Source organism: Mirounga angustirostris, unplaced genomic scaffold (genome assembly GCF_029215605.1).
Source record: "Mirounga angustirostris isolate CCGP_5_RB_7025 unplaced genomic scaffold, mMirAng1.0.hap1 SCAF_5, whole genome shotgun sequence".
Taxonomy (NCBI): Eukaryota; Metazoa; Chordata; class Mammalia; order Carnivora; family Phocidae; genus Mirounga; species Mirounga angustirostris.
This window is the reverse complement of record NW_026991713.1, coordinates 165,352,427-165,372,802: the sequence shown is the minus strand read 5'-3', so window position 1 is coordinate 165,372,802 and position 20,376 is coordinate 165,352,427. Positions and strand designations below refer to the sequence as shown.

The 20,376-nt window shown below is 43.1% G+C and overlaps 1 protein-coding gene and 1 pseudogene across 3 annotated transcripts in view; both read right to left on the bottom strand.

The window, feature by feature from the left end:
- Positions 1-1,525: 1,525 nt before the first annotated feature.
- TMEM248 (transmembrane protein 248) overlaps positions 1,526-20,376 on the bottom strand; it is a 34,274-nt gene continuing 15,423 nt past the window's right edge. The window contains exons 2-7 of one of the 3 annotated variants that reach the window (XM_064593072.1): positions 14,751-14,927; positions 10,163-10,448; positions 8,523-8,673; positions 6,362-6,545; positions 4,824-4,967; positions 1,526-4,247 (exon numbers count right to left, since the gene is read on the bottom strand). In XM_064593072.1, the coding sequence (XP_064449142.1) occupies positions 4,227-4,247; positions 4,824-4,967; positions 6,362-6,545; positions 8,523-8,673; positions 10,163-10,448; positions 14,751-14,909 (945 nt within the window). In that variant the 5' untranslated portion in view covers positions 14,910-14,927 and the 3' untranslated portion in view covers positions 1,526-4,226. Of the gene's footprint in view, positions 4,248-4,823; positions 4,968-5,424; positions 5,747-6,361; positions 6,546-8,522; positions 8,674-10,162; positions 10,449-14,750; positions 14,928-20,376 lie in introns of those variants that run through there. The other 2 variants (XM_045875470.3, XM_064593073.1) reach the window with 2 other exon arrangements.
- LOC123844983 (non-histone chromosomal protein HMG-14-like) lies at positions 11,780-12,470 on the bottom strand (annotated as a pseudogene).

Genomic DNA, 20,376 nt, shown 5'->3' with positions numbered 1-20,376 from the left:
GTCAAATAATAAATAAAATCTTAAAAAAAAAGAAAGGGGGCGCCTGGGTGGCTCAGTGGTTAAGCGTCTGCCTTCGGCTCAGGTCATGATCCCGGGGTCCTGGGATCAAGCCCCGCATCGGGCTCCTGCTCGGTGGGAAGCCTGCTTCTCCCTCTCCCGCTGCTTGTGCTCCCTCTCTTGCTGTGTCTCTATCAAATAAATAAATAAAATCTTTAAAAAAAAAAAAAAAGGACAAGGATTTTATCCGGGCGCTGCTGTACCTCCAGCTCCTGGAACAGGGAGGTATTTGTAATCTGAAATATCTGTTACTGAGTGAGCAAGAGTTTGGAGGGAAGAGCCTGCATAAAACCAAAAGCACAACTCGCCCCCCTCTGCCCCCTGCACATAGCACTGCACTTGCCAGCAGTTCTTACAATGGTTCAACCACTCTGGTTCACCCATAATCAACCGCCAGCACGGGAGGAGGAGTTTGGGGTTTTCAGAGGTGAGCAGGAAGGAAAAAAGGCGCTCTCGAGGGACAGAAAGTTTCTTTGAGCAAGTTCGCAAAGACCCTGACCAGACTCCCCCCTGCTCCCCAGGTCTGTGGGTTCATTCTGCTTTTTCTGTGCTCTGTGCTTGTCTGGGCTTCTGAGCAACTTGAGGCTCCGTGTGCCCCCCGGGACATGAAATGGTTTCAAAGCACTATCTCTAACCTGACTTGAGGACTTGGCACATGTCAAATTTCACAGAGAGTGGACAGAAGGAGGATGTGAGCTTTCCTCGTCCAAGGACTCTCGTTCATCTGAGCTGTGCCAAAGAAGCAGAACACATGAATCTCCGAGAACAGGGAGGGAGCGGGGAGTGGTACAGTGTTGTGAGTAGAGTGTTCGGCCCCTGAGAGAGAGAGGCCAGAAAGGTGAAGGAGGTAGAAACTAATGGGCCTGTGGCGGTGTCCTGTCCCACAGAGTGACTAGAAGCTGACCTCTACCACCCTGGCACCTGCTGGGGAGGGACGAGAGACCCACAGAGCCCCCGCCCATTGCGAGAGGGAAGAATTCACACCAGTGAACACGATCCGCCTTTATGAAGAACTGCAGAGGACGCAGCGTCCTGGCAAAGGAAGCCCAGCACATGTGGGAGCTCTGTAGCAGGAGAAGGCCGAGCGGGCTGAAGTCTGCTTCTTGTAACTCGGGCCAAGTGCATGCGAAGGGCTTATGTAACTGAGAAGGGGGTCTTCAAAAGCCCATAGCTACTTAAATGCTCCCTAGTGGCCTGTATTCCTTACTTTATCTACTTCTGGGCAGGATTAGGGCCACGCCGGTGAGGACCTTGTTGATCCAGTGCATTAAAAGAGGTTTTGTACTCTCGGGGAGACGACCCGGGTGCTTGCTGAGGCCAGCTGAGTAGAAAACGCGGCCCACCGCACATCCTGAGGACTGGGGACACTTGGAGAGAACAGCTTGCAAAACACCCTCAATTACTTATCGCAGATGTTCTTCCCTTAGAAAACACCCCTCAGATGGCAGGAAACAGGAGACACGGCAAATAAATTCAGAGGTTTTATTCTGTAAAGCACATATGCACATATTTCAAACACGGAAAATTAATCTGGGAGTGAATGCCATAACAGATCAGCTACTGACCATCATGCAAGGTAAGTGAGATGGGTCCTCTGGCCCTCGTAACCCCACAGTGCCTGCAGGAGGGTTGAAAACCAGGATGCTGAATCCTACAGACTGCCAAAGAAATTGCAACCAAAACGCAGGCTCCTAGTGACGAGAAAAACTTACAAATAGAATCAAAACTGATTCAAGTCATACAGTGAAAGGACAAAAGGAAAAAGGAAAGAGATCAATATGATCTGAAACAACCATTTAATAGTAAGTTGCTAACCTTTGATTGGACCTCCAGTCCAAGATGCCTGAGAACGCGCCAGGGCTCCCGTGTGGGGTCACTTGGAATGGCACCTGGGCCCTGTGTGGGATGCTCTCCTAATCCTGAGGTCCCACAGCAAGATGTGGCGGAGGACTGGGCCTTGTCTGCAAGTGCCTGGGTATGAACAGGACTCTGCGCTTTCTGAGATTCCACGGGAGTCTCTTCGGTTCCTAGACCTCTTCACCCAGGTCCACGGCCTCTCCTCTTTCCCGCCTTCCTTTAGACACCTGACTCTGGGTTTCCATAAGATCTTTGAGAAATTACCTGCTAGAGTGAATGCTGGATTTTAAAGTGTGTGTCCTGGCCTCAGGACAAGTCATACTGTCCAGGCATTTTTGGCACTTCCTTCCCTCATGTCTAACAGAGTCCTTCCTCCCCTGGCTACAGAGTCCAGCCATTCCCTGTAATTAAAACAAGGGTAATTGATATTAGCAACAAGCTGGATTGAACAAACCAGTGAAATTGACTTTCTTCACCTGTCTCCTTTTAGGGTACTCTGCCAGTTCTAAATCTCTCCAACTCCACTTCACTGGGATATTATTAATTCAGTAGCAGCTTAACCTAAAATCTGGTGGTCTTATGATATTGGTGTTTCTAAAGGCCAAGCCAAATGGCTCTTTCTCCATCTTGTCTCGTAAAAGTCTCAAAGTCTCTAAAGAGAAAACTAAATGAACAGGTTAGCCATGCATCATGTAAGCAACTCATAAAACTGGATAGACAAGTATGATTACTGTGCTTGAAATGTACCAAAAGGGAAAAAAAAAAGGGATGTTAACATACTAAATTACTACAGTGATTACTTTAACAATCTTCAGTAAGAGCCCACAATTGTTTTCCGTTCAAGAATGCCTGGGATCACATGTTCTAGGCCAATTATTTCAGACTCCAGGACCGATTCTAATTTGGAACAGACTACAGACCCGGAGTTGAGGGAAAGAAGTGCTGACGTCCAAGGTCTTAACTGCCCTTCTGCTCTACAACATTGCTTGGGAGAACACAGAAGTCAGTAATGACAGTGAGTTATTAAGGCAAAGAGCTATTATGAAAAACAGTAAGAATACAGGTAACAAGAAAGGACTAGAAAAGACAACGCAATTTTTTTTTTTTTACAAGAAGATGGAGAAGAAGGAAAAAGGGATAAAGGGCCTAGATCATCAAAATGCCACAGGAAAGAAAAATGCTTTTGGTTTTCCTCATACATGGCAGATCAGAGCTGCTTTCCTTCCAATTCCACAGGCATCATTTCATGTCACTGATCTACCAGTTGCCATTTTCCTTTTGAAGATATGTTCACTGCACACAAATATATGCAAAAAGTAAAAGGAAGAAAGAAAATCCACTCCCTCTTCAAAGAAGACAAGAAACTCTTGCACAACTATTAGACTGAATCATCTTTCTTTTTCCATACTGCCATCTGCATTCCAGAAAACAGAACAGCTAATTTCTACTCTACTCTAGAGCCATTTACTTAATTTTTAAGCTCTTTTGAGTGAGGACGCTGTTTCAACTTTTATAACGGAGGGAAGGGACAAGAGAGGAGGAGACGACAGTGGAACATTCTGTGCCCACTCAACTCACACAAGACCAGGTTCCTCACCATCCATATGGAAAATGAAACTTAGATCTTTACCATGTAGGTGATTTTTCAATAGTTAACTTTTTACTCAAGATAAAAGCACAAGTCTGTCCTAACTAGAGTAGTATTAAAATGTGACTATTTTACTTTTCTTTTCAAAGAAAAAAACAAACAAAACAAGAAACTAAGAAAGATAGGCATGTTTCCTTGCAAGCAAAACGGAGAAAAAGGGATTATTGTTGTTACCATGATTATTAAGCCACAGACACATAAAATCCACAAAATGGACTGGTGGCTTTGGAAATGCAATATCACATCAAAGGTGCAGACTGTTTCGAACATTCTGTACATATCGGGCTGAAACAAGAACCAAAGCAAACCTCAACCCCGCCAGCAATGAAATGCCCCCGTGACCTTGGTGAAGACAGCATGGTCTGCCCTGCGGCACTGAGATCACGATCCTCTCCGGCGCTGCACAGGGTCGTCCCACCAAGTCCACAGGGGAGGCTGAGGGTTCCGGCTGCACCCAGTGCGAAGCACGTGCATCATTGGACCAATTTCTGAATAGATCTTTATAAATATATACAAATCAGTTACAGGCACTTGAAATGTCTTTGGCTGGAATAACCCAACATTGCAAGATAATATATTCACAGAGTGTCCAGGCCCAGGCTGGGTTCAGCAGGCAATGATTATGGTTCTCTCAGTCTCTCTTAGAAAACGGGCAGTTGTGGGATTAGGCATCAGCCAAAGCCACCTAGAAGAGAACAAGATGAGCAAACCCATCATACAGCAAAGCCCAGGTAACTCAGCCCCACCAGCACCCTTACTGGGTTCCGGTCTCCAACCAAACACCAGGGAGCTACGTGGCATGCATCTATCGAGCAGAGGAATTACGAAATCCCTAAGAAAAAAAATCTCACTTAGCAGGGAATGAAGAGAAATCTAAAAGTCTCCTGCAGGAAGCGGCCGATCCAGCGGAACCCCCATGCGGAGACAGAGTTAACGGATTTGAAACCATGATCAGGATTCTGAGATGATTTCTCAAGCTGATAGAAACCGAAGGAAGCAGCCCTTCAGGATCCACTGCTCTCCCACGGGACTTTGAGAACAATTCCCACTCCGGACCTTTCACCAGCTAAGAAGTGGGTGTATGGCTGAAAATCCAATACCATGATTTAGGCTGAGGGCAGACTACTTCTGATAAAAAGACAAGACCTAATTTCTCTGGAGGAAAGGAGCCACCAGCAATAAAGGGAATAAGGACTAAGCTGGACTTCCTGTCTACAGAGATCTCCAGCAAAATACTGGGCCACACCCATCCACTGCTCACCTTCTCAGGACAAAAGTCAGGATTGCTCTGACGCAATTTGCTGGGTCTGCCTTTGATAACCGCATAGCAAAACATTGTTATCACCATCACGAAGAGGAAGTAACTGGTGTGCATGAGATGCAAATTTATTAATGAACGGTCATCCTGAATAAAGAGAATAAACCAGAAACATCTGCACTGAGTTACTGGAAGATTTTAATGCTAGGTTTCTGGAAACAGGGTTCATAACCTCCAGACTTGCCTCAACTTTAATTCTTAAACTGGAAGGAGAGTGGTTTCTCTTTTTCTCTTCTAAACTTTTAAAACTAGATCTAAGTAAAGACGGTGTTCCTGGGGCCACCCACTCCTTCCTAAGGGAGCCCCCTGCCCTGGCTTCTTCACTCCCACACTGCCCAAGAGCACCCCGCCCCCAGGTCTCCCCTTCCCCAGAAAGCCCCAGAGACCCAGAGGCTTCAACCCCTACCCTTCTCTTCCGTCCTCTTCCTCTGACAGCCCAAGCCTCTGTTCCCAATTCCTCGTTACTCCCCCACCAAGAAGGCCTCTCCCCATGGGCAGCTAATCCTTCTTTGTCTTTCCCTCACTTTCCAAGCCCTTGATTCACTCCTCTCTGACCTCCCACATGCGGTCAGTCACCAGGCCTGCCAGGTGCTGCATCCCAGCCATGCTTCCATTCCTTTTCCTAAACACACACACACCTGCAGGCCTCGAAACATCAGCCTTGGGCTCCATCCCATAAATGCATCATCAGGTGGGCAGACCAGTCTTCCGCACACACTGCTTTACAAAAACCCTACAGCCCAAACGCAGGAAGTCTAAGTGCCTCACACACGGCCTTCTGGACCCTGGCCTCTGCCCAGCATCCAGCCTGATCTCTGTTGCTCACTCCCGCAGGCCCCCAGTCCACCAACTGCTACAACTTGATACTAGAAAGAGAAAACAATCAGGCAAGAAGAAATCTACCTACCATATACTAACAGGAAGAAAAGTACAGACATTTACAAAAATCAGTGCAGTCTGTTAAAAATGCGTTCAAGTCTAAGCAGGAAGCCAAATGAGCCAATCATCCACTGGTCCAGATTATGGGGTCTTCCTCCTTATTAAGTAAAACCTATCCAGCTCTCAATATCTAGCCAAAGACTGATCTCCTCCGACCTACTTCTACCTTTCTAGAATTCCAAACTATTTACTGCTCATACTGACACTGACCAGCTATTCCCTGCGTGGCCGTGTGAATGAGCAGACGGTAAGAGCATCCCTTGTGACCCGTAAGAGTCAGGCACAGGGCGGCTGCTCGACAAATGTAACCACTGGTGACCAAAGCAGAAAAGGAAGAACAGATGCAGAGTTTCCTTAACTCACAGGGTGGCACATTTTTCCGAGCCTCCACTACTCCACCCAGTCTCCCGGCCCAGCTGGAAATCTACAACGGCATGGGCTAAGCTAACGCGAGGAGGTAAAGAGGGCCTACATAACAGTGCCCAGATACTGGGAGACAGACAGACACACACACACACACACACACCATTTTTCTCACTTACGTCCGGAACAATAACTGTAAGCTTAGGATTTAAAGCGTGGTAGACTTTTCCAATGGCCCCCTTGTAACACCAGAAAGGATTGTAATCTTGAGCATATTTTGTGTTGGCGTCTCTGGCGGTTGTGAAGATCTTGTACCAGAGCGTGGCGTTGCTGTACGTGTCGGGAACACAGTGTGGCGGCTGTCTGCAGGGGAACAGAGGAAAAGACACGGGCTCAGTGGCCTGAGACTTTTACCCAGGTCTCACCCACGGCCTGGGCACAACACTGAGCATAGCCATCTGTGTGGAAGAGAGAAATAAGAGACATACATTTCTTTGAGATGAAGACCATCGTGTTTTTAGTTCACAGATTTATTTATTTTATTTATTTATTTGACCGAGAGAGACACGGCGAGAGCAGAACACAAGCAGGGGGACGGGGAGAGGGAGAAGCAGGCTTCCCGCGGAGCAGGGAGCCCGACGCGGGGCTCGATCCCAGGACCCTGGGATCATGACCTGAGCCGAAGGCAGTCGCTTAACAACTGAGCCACCCAGACGCCCCAGATCCACCAATTCTTTTCTTTTTTTTTTTTTAAGATTTCTTTCTTTGACAGAGAGAGACACAGAGAGAGAGGGAACACAAGCAGGGGGAGTGGGAGAGGGAGAAGCAGGCTCCCTGCTGAGTAGGGAGCCCGATGTGGGGCTCGATCCCAGGACCCTGGGACCATGACCTGAGCCAAAGGCAGACGCTTAATGACTGAGCCACCCAAACACCCCGTTCACAGATTTTTTTTTAATTTAACAAACACATAACGGAATAAGAAATAGGCATCCAACATTTGGAAGTCTGGTTGTTAAGATCTTTGCCTTCCCAAGTCAACTAACCCATGGTTCTCTTGCCTATGATGTACCCAAAGAGAGGCCTGCTCCTTTTAAGCCCATTTTCGCAAATTATCTAAATTCTTAGTCACAACTGAAAGTTTTATACACAAACTTCTTCTTCAGATATTATAACCAACAGCAAATAATACTTAACTTATCTGCTCTTGTCCTACAAACCTCCAAATATCTAAAACAGAAATCCCAGAGTATCCTTTTTTTTTTTAAAAAAAAAAAAAGAGAAAGAGAGTGCGTGTACGCATGCACAGCGTGGGGCAGAGGGAGAATCTCAAGGAGACTCGATGCCCAGCACAGAGCCCGACGTGGGGCTTGATCTCACGACCCTGAGATCATGACCTGAGCTGAAATCAAGAGTAGGACACTCAACCGAGTCCCCATGCGCCCCCCCCAGGGTAATTATTCTTATTTAAGAAGAATTCATCATAGAATTCTTTTAAATAGGCTACATCTTGTGTATTTCATATATTTATAGATCATTATCTCCATTACAGAGAAAAGAGGCAAAAAAACCCAACCAAAAACAAAAACAACCCTTAAAAAGCCAAGTGGTAACATGGATAGCTGCTCAAAAAATATGAGGCGTAAGTTTCAGCAACAGAAACTGTTTTGTGGAGGGCGCCTGAGTGGCTCAGTCGTTACGCGTCTGCCTTCGGCTCAGGTCATGATCCCAGGGTCCTGGGATCGAGCCCCGCATCGGGCTCCCTGCTCAGCGGGAAGCCTGCTTCTCCCTCTTTCTCTCCTTCTGCTTGTGTTCCCTCTCTCGCTGTCTCTCTGTCAAATAAATAAAATCTTAAAAATAAATAAATAATAAATAAATAAATACAAATGGGAACAATGAGATGGCATTTAAAAAAAAAACTTTCGTGGAAAGAAAGATTCATTTATGCTCTCGATTTACAAAATAACTGTCTGAATAATGGAGATGAATAAAACTTCATCTTTCAGGAGGCTTCATTATAAATCATTCTGGTCATAGGATCAGCTCTTATTTATCTTCTCTGTGACAGGCTTCTACCAACAGGACAGGCGGCCTAAGAACATACAACGAAACCAGATGCTTTTACTACCTGAAGCACTCACTCACTCTCTGATACTTATATACAAAGGTTCTACCTTTACCATTCCGAATTCAACTTAAATAATCCTTTAGACAGGTCCAGCTGTGACAATTCTACACAGTAATTTACTGCAAGCATCCTGAGACTCTGCTGAAGCACCCCACTCACACTCATGGTAAATGGAGCTTCTGACACACATCCACCGGGGTCAGGAAAACACTTACACGGTGACGGGGAACACACCAGGGTTGGCTGTGAGGGTCATGCAGGTGGTGAACACCACCTGCTCACAGTGACCGTGAAGGGCACAGTCGTCTGAACTCCAAGCTGTAGGCAGGGTAAAGGTAATATTGATCTCCTCGTGGGCTTCCCTGCCTATGAAAGAGAAATGGGGGGGGTAGGGCAGGGGGAGGGAGAGGCGTTGGTAAATAAAGGTTAAGAACTCATATATTTATTATGCTCTGGGATATCAATGAATCCTGGACTCAAACCCACCCAGGAATCCCCTATCAGCCCACAGAAGCAAGACATCTGCCTCTGTGGGATTTGAGGAACAAGAGTTCTGAGCCAGACGCTGAGGCCTGCTCACCTGGGAGAGCCACAGTGTGGCAAATGGCAAGGGGCCACTGTTAGCCAGGGCCTGGAGATGGCAGGCATCGAGGGCCCCCAGTGCCCAGGCAGAAAGCGGGGGGCTGGGTGAGTCATTATCACCACTGTTTTAGCACCTGTGTGACACTCGTGCCATTTCCAAATTGCTTTTATATGTATCCTTTCACATAAAACATACCGCTATCCCACAAACACGACCAAAGAAGCGATACTGTTCCCCTTTCACATATGAGCAGACTGAAGATCAAGGGGTCTAACAGACTTCAGGAAGGTCAGGGAACTGGTAAGGGATAAAAAAGCTTAAACGAAAACCAAGGTGTTCTAGTAACAGCAGGAGAAGGTCCACCTACTGCCCAGAAGTCACCCTTGCCTCATTCCCGTGGGAACAGCTCTCACCCATAAAAGCCAGCAGGAGGCTGCCAGGCACTCCGAAGTTCCTCTAAGGAGTGAGAGGCTCTTGGTAACAAAGAACCAAAGACTATTCTTCTAAGGTTTAGGCCTCTGTAGGAAGCCTTTCCTAATTATTCTAGCTTCTGCTACTTTCTCAGCATTCTCCTGAATCACTTAGTCTGTCCTGGTCAGAGGGTACTACAGGTCAAAAGGCAGTGCTCAATGTTCTATAGATGTTATTTCTTTTTTTAAAGACTTATTTATTTGAGGGAGGGGGAGAGAGCACAAGTGGGGGGGGTGGCAGCAGAGGGAGAGGGAGAAGCAGGCTCCCCGCTGAGAGGGGGGCTGGCACTTAATATAGCATTCCCTTTGTGCCGGGAACTATTGTTAAGTGTTTGATAAATATTAATTCATGTTATCCTTCTCTCTGCCATAATCCTAAAATTCCAATTGACAAGACCAGATCTTAGGCTTTTTCTAGTTCTTCCCAGCAGCTAGCACAGTGCTGAGCTAACATGGGCATTCGAAAATCTGTAGACTAGTAACAATATCTGTAGTATGTACTGAAAACTCTAAGATGAAAAACTTGAATAAAAATCTTGCGCTTGTAAATATTAAAACCAGAGTAGGCCTCAAAGTTTCTTCTCAGTCACTTTTATTGAGAGCCTACTATTTACCCAGCACTTTAAGTGAAGATGTAGCAGAAACAGTTCCTTCTTGGCTTCACTTAGTTCAAACTCAAGAGAAGGGGAGACACATAAATATAAAAATAATCTGATGAGTAAAAACCACATACTACTAATACTCTGTCTTGGAAGAGTTGCTGCCTAAGAAAATCTGAACGGAAAATGCTACACTCACATACCTGAAAGTCCAATCTGATGCCCTAAAATGGTGGAGTACAGATGGGTGACATTGCGAGAGTACCCTCCAAAGGGTTTCAGCGGGTCCAAGGTTAGGGTGATCGCGATGGAGATGTTCACTGGGCCCGCGTCCTCCAGGGCCTGCGGGGACTGGGTGGACACTCTGGCCTGCCCGCTGGTCACCGTGCTCTCCGGAGTTGTGGTGTCATTTGTGAGATGCTTCAGTGTTTCGTTCTCTGACACACACAAGTCCAAATCGTTAAACCGCAGCAGAAACGTATTCCAATCCTGCGGTGACAGAGAACAGAGGGAAGGAAGTATGAGCGGTCTGGAAGTGCGGTCTGTCACTGCACTCCATGGCCATGACCACCCGGTGGGGTCGCGGGGCCACAGAGCTCAGCACTGAAAATAACAGTGACGATCCAGCCAGCGGCCTCTTGCATTGGCATCCTAGTGTTGGTTTTCCAAACAATCTAAAATGTGAACTCTTCATTGGCATGAGATATTAAACTAGGTGATTAAACCAACTTATTCAAGAAAATGTGTAAAAAAAAAAAATAGCATATTATACTTGCAGAAAATGATCTAGCTTCAGAAGCAAACTTGAAAAGAAAGCTTGAATGAAAGTAATAAAACATTAAAAGCATTAATCCAAACTCACTTAGCAGTTATGATTAGTTATTATTTTTTAAGACTTTATTTTTAAGTAATCTCTACACCCAACGTAGGGTTCAAACTCACGATCCCGAGATCAAGTCACCCGCTCCACCGACTGAACCAGCCAGGTGCCCCATGATTAGTTCTTTATTTGTTTGTTTTCTTAATTGAGTTTTTATTGGTTGTTTTGAGGATCAGTACAGACATTTCAATTTGTACACAATTCTTAACATATATACCGAAAATCTAAAAAAACCATGTAGTTGTGATTCTTTTCTAAAAGTTATTCCAGTGACCTTCCAGCTTAAAATTTGGAGGCAAATTTTCCTTAACAGTATATCAAGTACCAAGATCTTCAAATGCTGATACACTGTTACATTGTTAAGTCCCATTAATTCACAACTTAATATCATATACACTACATACTCAAATTCTCAATCTTGCACAGTACATTAACAGGGTTACTAGGAAAACTGGACTACCACAACCAAGATGTTACAGAGTGCACAAGAATTCTGACCAGGAGAGCCAAGATCTAGGAGTGGTTTCCTTTAGGAAACAATTCTACCAAAAACAACATGGGAATAGAAGTAATTTAAAATATTCAAGACATAGTAAATGCACGACTGACTCCAAATTGCCATTTAGTATGCTTGGTATTAGAGGATATAAAATTACCCCATCTATGGAATGTTGAGCTGACACCCAAGACAATCAAAGCCTCCCACATTCAATATCCCACTATTTCCTGGTTGTACCAAAAAATAAACAAACCAGCAAATGATTTCACCTCTTTAAAAAAAGCATTTACACTTTAAAAATGGGATGAGGTGGGATTCCCTCCTTCTTAAAAATGTTTCTAGAGCTACTAAAAAACTTGCATTTACAAAATAGTTGATAAAAATATTCCTCTGGATTGTACAAGGGCGACAGGGACCACTGATAAGACATGGTTTATGGTATTAATCAGACTAGGCTTCTTTCTCTCCTGCTTCATCGGAGGCTGGACTCTCCTCATTTTTAGTTTCTCTGTTTTCTGCAGGTAAGTCTTCTTTTGTTTCTTGGTTAGCCACTTCAGCCTGTTTTGCCTTTGCTCCCCCTTTCCCCTTTGTTTGCACTTTTTTGTCTGAAGATTTATCCTTTCCTGCCGCCTTGTTTGGCTTTGTTTCCACTTTTGCAGGAGGTTTAGCTGACAACCTCGCCGACCTCCTCTTGGGCTCCTCCTTCGCCGCCCCCTTGGCGGAGCTGACCTTCCTCTTGGGCACTGAGGCAGCGGGGCGGGCATGGGCTGGGTGCCTGCGGGCCCCTGCAGGCCGCGGCGCACCGAGAGCCTTCGCGAAGCTGGGCTGGGCGCTGCCGCTCCTCCCGCCGCCCGAGCTGCTGGGACCCGCCCTGTTTGTTTGGTTTTTTTAAGTAAGGCTGCCTTGGGGCTCCTGGCTGGCTCAGTCAGGAAAGCATGCGACTCGTGATCTCAGTTGGGGTTGTGAGTTCGAGCCCCACCTCGGGTGCAGAGATTATGTAAATAAATAAAACTAAAAAAATAAATACATAAGGCTGCCTTAAAATAATTCCTCAAAAGGTCAGTTCTATACACCTTGCTTTCTCTCTGTAGAATGCAAAACCACAGTCAATACCAATATTCATGCGGTCCATTTTCCCCCTTGTCAAGGACTTTGAAACATGACCACCTTAAAACAGGAACAATTTCAAAAAGGAGGAGAAAAGATGTCTTCGGGCATCTCTTAATATGTTTGATGGTTTAAATCGTAAGTAATTTTAAAAATACATACAGCTGGTTATGTCATGATTAAACTGAAACCAACATAGTGAAGTACCCACCTGGTTCTATTTTAATTTAATTTTCACAGAAAAGCAAAGATGAATTCAGGCTGAAATGGCAACAACAAACTAGCCTAGGCTGTCACATATAACTTCTTCCTCCAAGCAACGTGAGTCTACAAAAAGTTGCCAAATGTCAAGACAAACCAGGTTACACTTCCAGTTACTCTAACACTAGCCTTGACTAAAAATGCCACTTGATATCCCTGACCCTCCTTCAGGGAGGTAGAGCTGAGACTTACTCTCTTGTCCCCTCATCAGGCTACCTCTTGAAAAAACCCTTTCCTTGCTGCATTAAAAAAAAAAAAGGAAGGAAGGAAGAAGAAAGAAAAGAAAAAAAAGCCATCTGAGCAATCCTCAAGCAGTCAAGCGGGTCTGCCTTTAGAGCATCAGTCTATCAGTACATGGCATTTATTAAGACTGCAACTGGATGTATCAAATTACATTCTCCCCACACCTACAAACTCAGCAGACCAAAAACATAAGGGCTGAAAATGAACATTCTAGTCTCATCCCTTCATATTCCAGACATGAGGGAACTGAAGCCCAGAGCAACTTTATGGACTCTCTACATTCCACAGTTGAAGGCAGAAGCAGGATTAGGTTTTTTGATTCACAGCCCCGAACTTTTCCCATATTCCTAAGGTCCTCATTTGAAAATAAAATCACTAAGTTAATCATAACCAAAGTTCTGCAGCAGCTTGGCACTGCTTTCCTGCAGACCTCGAGTCCATTCTGAACAGTCAGCCAAAGCCAATGTCAGGCCCCATTTCAATTATTAAGGACTAATTATCCAGGCTGCCTCTTAATCACTTGTGTTGGCCAAGTGTTCAACATGGCCTTGGGCTCCGAGGGAAAGCAATGCCAGCATGCTGCAGAGGCCTAATTGTGACTAGAATATTCATTTTCAGCCCTAATGTGGGTGCAGCCTATTTGCACAACCTTTAAGGATTCAGGCAGAGTCAGAACAGAGGGAGAACTGAGCCAGCCAGTCTGTTTCTTGGTTAGAAACTCTTTGAAAGGGTTTCATGGCAGAAAACAGCTAAAACTTGATACCTAAACTGCATGAGAGTTCACTTGTGAAGGTGGCCCTTCCGGCCAAGGTATTCGAGGATCAGAGAGCACAGAGCACAGAGCAAGCCATGATCCCCATTACCCCAGTAGAACCCTCCTCTCCATCACAAGGCAGGAACAGTGTGATCTCAAACCCCGCCCCATTCCCACTCCCACCAAGGCACACACTCAAGAAGAAAAAGGATAAGAGAAGGCACTCCAGGAATCAACTAAGGCAGGAACTCATTTATCCTAAAAGAAACCATATCCACAAGTAAATTTACCATATCATTAATTCAGCATAATTTCTAACACGTAAAATACATTTATTAATAGGTACATTATCATTCAGCTCTATTAAATAAGAATTGTTAACTTTGTGTTGTTTTCTTTGTATATGCAAAAATACACCTTTTAAAATCTGTATTATGAATGTTCGACTATTATTTGCCTAGATTAAGGTTTAAAGAGCAATACCCTAATAATTTAAATTGACCAGTGTAAAATCTAGAAGGCAAATTTGTAGATAACTGAAGTTCTGCTTAATAAAAAAAGACAAATATATTTGGAAATAAGATCCAGCTTTCTATTTCTTTAGTGTCCCTTCTCAGGCAACGAAAAAGCTATCAGTACAGCTAAATAGAACCCCATATGACATATGGCTTTAAAATAACAAATGTTTAGTTTTTAAAAATAGCAATGAGCCAATTTAAGACTTTAATAATAAATTTAAATTATTTATGATTAACTTAATAATAGCAAATATGGTAGTTCTCTACGTTCTTGACACACTTTCCAAATATACTTTCCAAAACACGTTTCATTGCTGAAACAGTGTAACTGAAACTGGTAACATTATTTAAATCAATAGTTGTCTGACTAGATACTTTCAAACAAAGTGAATCACAGGAAGATGGAAGACTGGATTGTGAAAAAAAGGCTGCTTTCTCACTAGGTTAGAAAGAAAGGTGTGTGGAGAGCCCAAAGGTGTTCTACTATGTAAAGTCTGGCCAGACTGAGAGAACTTAGAATATACCATACCTCTGCCATTTCCGGTGACTTAATCTCCTTGATTTTGAAGAAATAGCCCAAGGTCAGGAAAGCTATAGCCATGGCGCTCACACTGATCATAAAGACCACAAGGGGAGGCCGGCTGCTGATGTACAGCTTCAGGTTCTCCAGGGGGTTGATGCTGAACATTATTCTGATCAGCTCCACCTGAAAGGGATTAATCATTAGACTCATGGACTGACTCGCCCAAAGAAGCCCTATGATCCCTCCACTGTTGTTTCATTTCCTGGTGTTGGGGAGTGAGGAGGTCACTCACTATTGAGCTTGAGAAACGTTTAATCATAAATCTACTCCAAAGACTAGAAGAAACACTAAATGTGAACTGTCACTACATCAAAGTGCTAAGATCTTAAAAGCTATGCATTTCTCTTTCTGTTTGAATCTTCTAATTATTCTATAATGAACACTTGCTGTTTCCATAAGGACTACTAATAATAGCACTTGCTATTTCTACTTAATGCTGAAGTAGGTCCATAATAGGACATAAATACATGCCAACACGTACAAAAAGAAATTGAGGATGTTCTCATTTCCTACCACTGAAAGGTTCAACATTCTGTCCTGTTCCCTGCCATCCTCATGCCCATCCTAGCAACTGGCAGAGAGACACATAATACATGTTTAACTGTACCACTCCCCTGCTTAAAGCCCTCCTAAGGCTTCCCACGAGACCGAGGAGAAGATCAGGAACAGCTCTCCCATGGCCCACAGGGTTTCATGTTGCAGAAGCCCTACCAACCTCAATGACCATATGTCCAGGAACTTCCTCTCCTCCCTCACGGGGCTCTGGCAACGCTGGCCTTGCGATTTTCTAGGATCAGCTTGTCACTTTCTGCAAGGAAGTCAGCCGGGACTTGCATGGGGACTGCACTGACCCTGTAGGTCAGTTTGGGGAATACTCCTGCCTTCTTAACAATACTGGCTTCCAGGCCATGAACCTTCCCATTTACTTGCGTTTTCTTCAATTTATTCCAACAAGTTTTGTGGTTTTCAATGTATACGTCTACACTTCTTTTGCCAAATGCATTCCTAAGTATTTCATTCTTCTTAGAATTTTGGAACATTTCCTATATGAAGGCATTTCTCCCAAATTTCCAGGTGCTTGCTCTTCTTAAAATGCAGGTTTCCACTCAACAGTCAACTCCTCAGAGAGGCCTTCCCTGACCACCATCCGCCCCCGCCTCTCAGCGCCCTGCTTTAATTCTTTCACACTGTTTAGTCAAGAGTACAGTTAATTTTCTACTTGTTTGCTGTCTCTCACCCCTGGGTTCTGAGCTCCATGACAACAGAAATTTTGCCAATCTTATTCACTGCTCTAGCCCTGGTTCCTGGCCCCTAGAACAGGAGCTGACACATAATGAGCAATTATATACATGAACACTAAAAAAAGCAACTAAAAAAAAAAACTGTAACAGCTTTTAAATTTGAGAGAAAAAGCTGCATCAACACCCCCTAAGAACAGCAACCACTTGCAATAAGCCAGGCTGTGTGCTCCTTCGTCCTCACCAGAGTCCTTTGAGATGGAAAATAATATCCTTTATGCTCTTCCCAGAGCAGCATCCATGCATGTTTTGTGTATTTTTCCTATAAAATCAGATACAATTACTGGTATTGCATAGGGAAACGTGGAAATGATATATTGAGTATATTCTTATACTATTTTCATTCACATTGTTTCTGAGATTTATCTGTTGATCTACGTAGATCTAGTCTACTGAATTTACCAGCTGTATAGTATGCAACTGTAGCTGAGTTTTCCTGGACTGAGGAGCCCAGCGAGGGTCTTCCCAGTTTCCCTCACCTAGGCCCTGCAGCAGCATGCACAAGAAGGGCTCTAGGTCACAGGGTAGGCGCATCAGCAACCTGATTTGGTCATGTCGGACGGCTCTCCAAGAAGTCCTACCAGCGACTAAAGGGCTCGCTCCATTTCCCAACATTCGCACCAACACTTGAACACTTGATATTCTAAAGCAATGTTATTGACTTGGACCAACAAGACTGATGTGAAGTGTTATTTCATCATTATTTTAAATTGCATCTCCCTCACACTGAGCATCTTTTCACTTCTTTATCAGCCATTTAGATTCTTCCTAGGTAAACTGCCTGAATCTTTTGACTACTTACCAGTTGTTTGTCTATTTCTCGTTAATGTTCAGGAGTTCTTTTTATGTTCGTTAATGTTCAGGAGTTCTTTTTATATTCTGGATCCTAAGCCTTTTCCAGTTTTTTATGTTATATGTAACTACTTCAAGTCTGTGGATTTTCTTTAATATAGTTTATGGTATCTTTTACCATACGGAAGGTTCTTTTTTTTTTTTTTAACAACTTTATTGATATATAATTCACATAACAATTCACCCATTTAACATGTACAAATCAATTCACAGAACTGGGCAACCTTCACTATAATCAGTTTCAAACATTTTCATCATCTCATAAAGAAACCCCATACTCTCTAGCAGTAACCCCCTAGTCCCTCTGGCCCTAAGGCAACCACTAATACACCTTGTCTCTATAGATTTGCCTATTTCAGACATTTCAAATGAATGGAATCATAATACGTGCCCTTTGGTGACTGACTGCTTTCACTCAGCATGATGTTTTCAAGGCTGATCCATGATGTAGCATGTATCAGTACTTCATCCGTTTTTGTTGCCAAAAATATTCCACTGTACGAAATATTTTATTCATACATTTTGCATATCCATTCATCAGTTGGTAGACACGTTTCTACTATCTATTATGAAACATGCTGCTATGAACACGCATGTGTAACATCTTGTGTGGACACAGGTGTCCATTTCTCTCGGCTGTATCTGTCCCATATACCCTAAGAATGGCATTGCTGGGTCATACGGTAACCACATGCTTAACCTTTTGAGGACCTGCCAGGCTATTTTCCAAAGCAACTGCCCCACTCTGCATTCTCACCAGCTGTATAGTGAGTGTTTCGATTTCTCTACCACCTCACCCACACTTGTTATTGCCTTTTTCATTATTGTCATCCTAATGGGTGTGAGGTGGTAACTCACTGTGGCTTGATTTGCATTTCCTCGATAGCTATAAAGTTATTGATTTTAATGTATTTATCACCCCTTTCCTTTTATGATTATGTGTATGTATGTATTATCTGAGAATCCCTTTGGTATCTTTATATGTCAAAAACATTTTTTTCATTATTTTCCTCTACAAGTCTTATAGTTTGATTTTTAGTCTCTTATCTACTTGGAATTGATTTGGGATTCCAGAATCTAATAGGCTTCTGGTTTAATCTTTTTCTATATAGGTGGCCAATTGTCCAATACCATTCATTGAACATGGTTTTATATTGAACATGGATTTCCCATGGATTTGTAATGCTAGCTCTCATATATACCAAGCTCCCAAATTAATGTAGGTTTGTTTCTAGGCTTTTTCTCGTGTCCCATCATGATATCTGCATTTCCCCACCTCAGTACCATGCTGTCTGAAATTTTGCCATCTAATACAAGAAGTCTACCATTTTACTTTTATTCAAAACTGTCCTAGCTCTTCTTGGCCCTTTACCCTGCCATATGAATTTTAGGTCCCAAATGTAAAGTTCCCAGAAAAATCTTGTTGAGATTTAAACTGGAATTGTCCCAAACAGACTATTAATTTGGGGGAAGAAGTGACATCTGTATAACACTGAGTTCCCTAATCCATGAACAGGGTATCTCTCTCCATTTATTTGGGTCCACTTTTCTTTTTCAGTAATTTTTTAACTGTATCTTATGCATCTTATTAGACTGATTCAAAGATATACTGATTTATGCAGCTATCACTGAGAGCATCTCCTAAAAATTGCATTTTCTATTGTTAATGTATACAAAAGCAACAGACTTTGGTATATTGATCTTGACTCCAGACACACTGCTGAAATCTTTTAAATTCTAACTAGGTTATTTGTAGCTTCTCTTGGATTTTGTGTAGACAGTCACACTGCAAGCTAATAAGTATTTCTTCCTTTCCAGCCCCTATTTCTTTTTCTTACGACTTTGACTAGAATCTTCAGTGAAATGATGAATAGAAGTGGCAATAGTAGATTCCTGCCTTTAAAGGAATTGCCTCTAAATGTTTCACTATTAAATACAGTAGATGTTAAAGTTTCTGAAAGAAAACCCTCAAGTTAAGAAGTACACTTCCATTTCAAGTTTGCAAAGAGACTTTCATTATAAACAAGTGTTGCGGGCGCCTGGGTGGCTCAGATGGTTAAGCGTCTGCCTTCGGCTCAGGTCATGATCCCAGGGTCCTGGGATCGAGTCCCGCATCGGGCTCCCTGCTCCTTGGGAGCCTGCTTCTCCCTCTGCCTCTCTCTCTCTCTGTCTCTCATTAATAAATAAATAAAATCTTTAAAAAAAAAAAAGTGTTGCATTTTAACGAATGCTTTATCTGCAACTTTTTTTTTTTTTAAGATTTTATTCATTTCTTTGACAGAGAGAGACACAGAGAGAGAGGGAACACAAGCAGGGGGAGTGGGAGAGGGAGAAGCAGGCTTCCCGTTGAGCAGGGGGCCCGATGCAGGGCTCGATCCCAGGACCCTGGGATCATGACCTGAGCCGAAGGCAGACGCCTAACGACTGAGCCACTCAGGCGCCCCTTATCTGCAACTTCTTATCAATTTTTTCTCTCTAATCTGTTGACATGAACTATGTTGATTTTCTCATGCTGACTCATACTTGCATTCCTTGGATAATTTAACATGATCACGATTTTTTAAAACTACATGACTGGTTTATGTTTGCCACATTTTATCTGGACCTTTTAATATCTATTCATAAGAGATAAGAAAATGATCAGCCATGATCACACTCTCCTTGACTAGTAGGACTAAGTCATCCTAGTATCACAAAATTAACTGAATTGTCCCGACACGCATTTTCTAAAACGTGTATAAGATATTAGCTTTTATTTCTTTGAAGCTTAGCAGACCTTGACCAAAAAAAACCCTGGATTCACCAAGTTTTTCTTTGGTTTTATATCTGGGTGAGTTATCTTAACTGCTTCATCATGGTTTTAATGATGGTCGGTCTATCTTTTCTATTTCTACTGAGTCGGTTTTGGTAAGATGTGTTACTCTAGGAAACTACCCATTTGATATCGGTTTTTAATACTTCTAGACACAGTGTAATTTTGTGATTTGTTCACTGTTTTATTTACTTGTAGTTATGGTTTTTTTCACTACAAATGTTTTCGTGTGTTTGCCTTCTCCTCTTTTTAACCAATCTTTCCACAGCTGTATTGCACTGATATTTTCAAGAACCAGTATTTGGTTTTGTAGACTGGGTCCAAATAATTTGTTTTCTATTTCAGTCATTTCTACATGTATTTTTTATTATGTTTCTCCCTCTGCTTTCTCTGGGTTTACTCAGAGAAACCCTTCAATTTCTCCAACTTCTTCAGCTGGAATCTTATCTCAGAATTTTTGTTCTTCTTTTCTAATGTAAGCATTTCAGAATAAAAATTTCCCTCAACATACTCCTTTTCTTTACCTAAATTATGTTCATGCCCTCAGCACTACCACCAATCTAATCCATTCGCTAATCTTGTTTTCTTTCCAAAATATATCTCAGGTTCA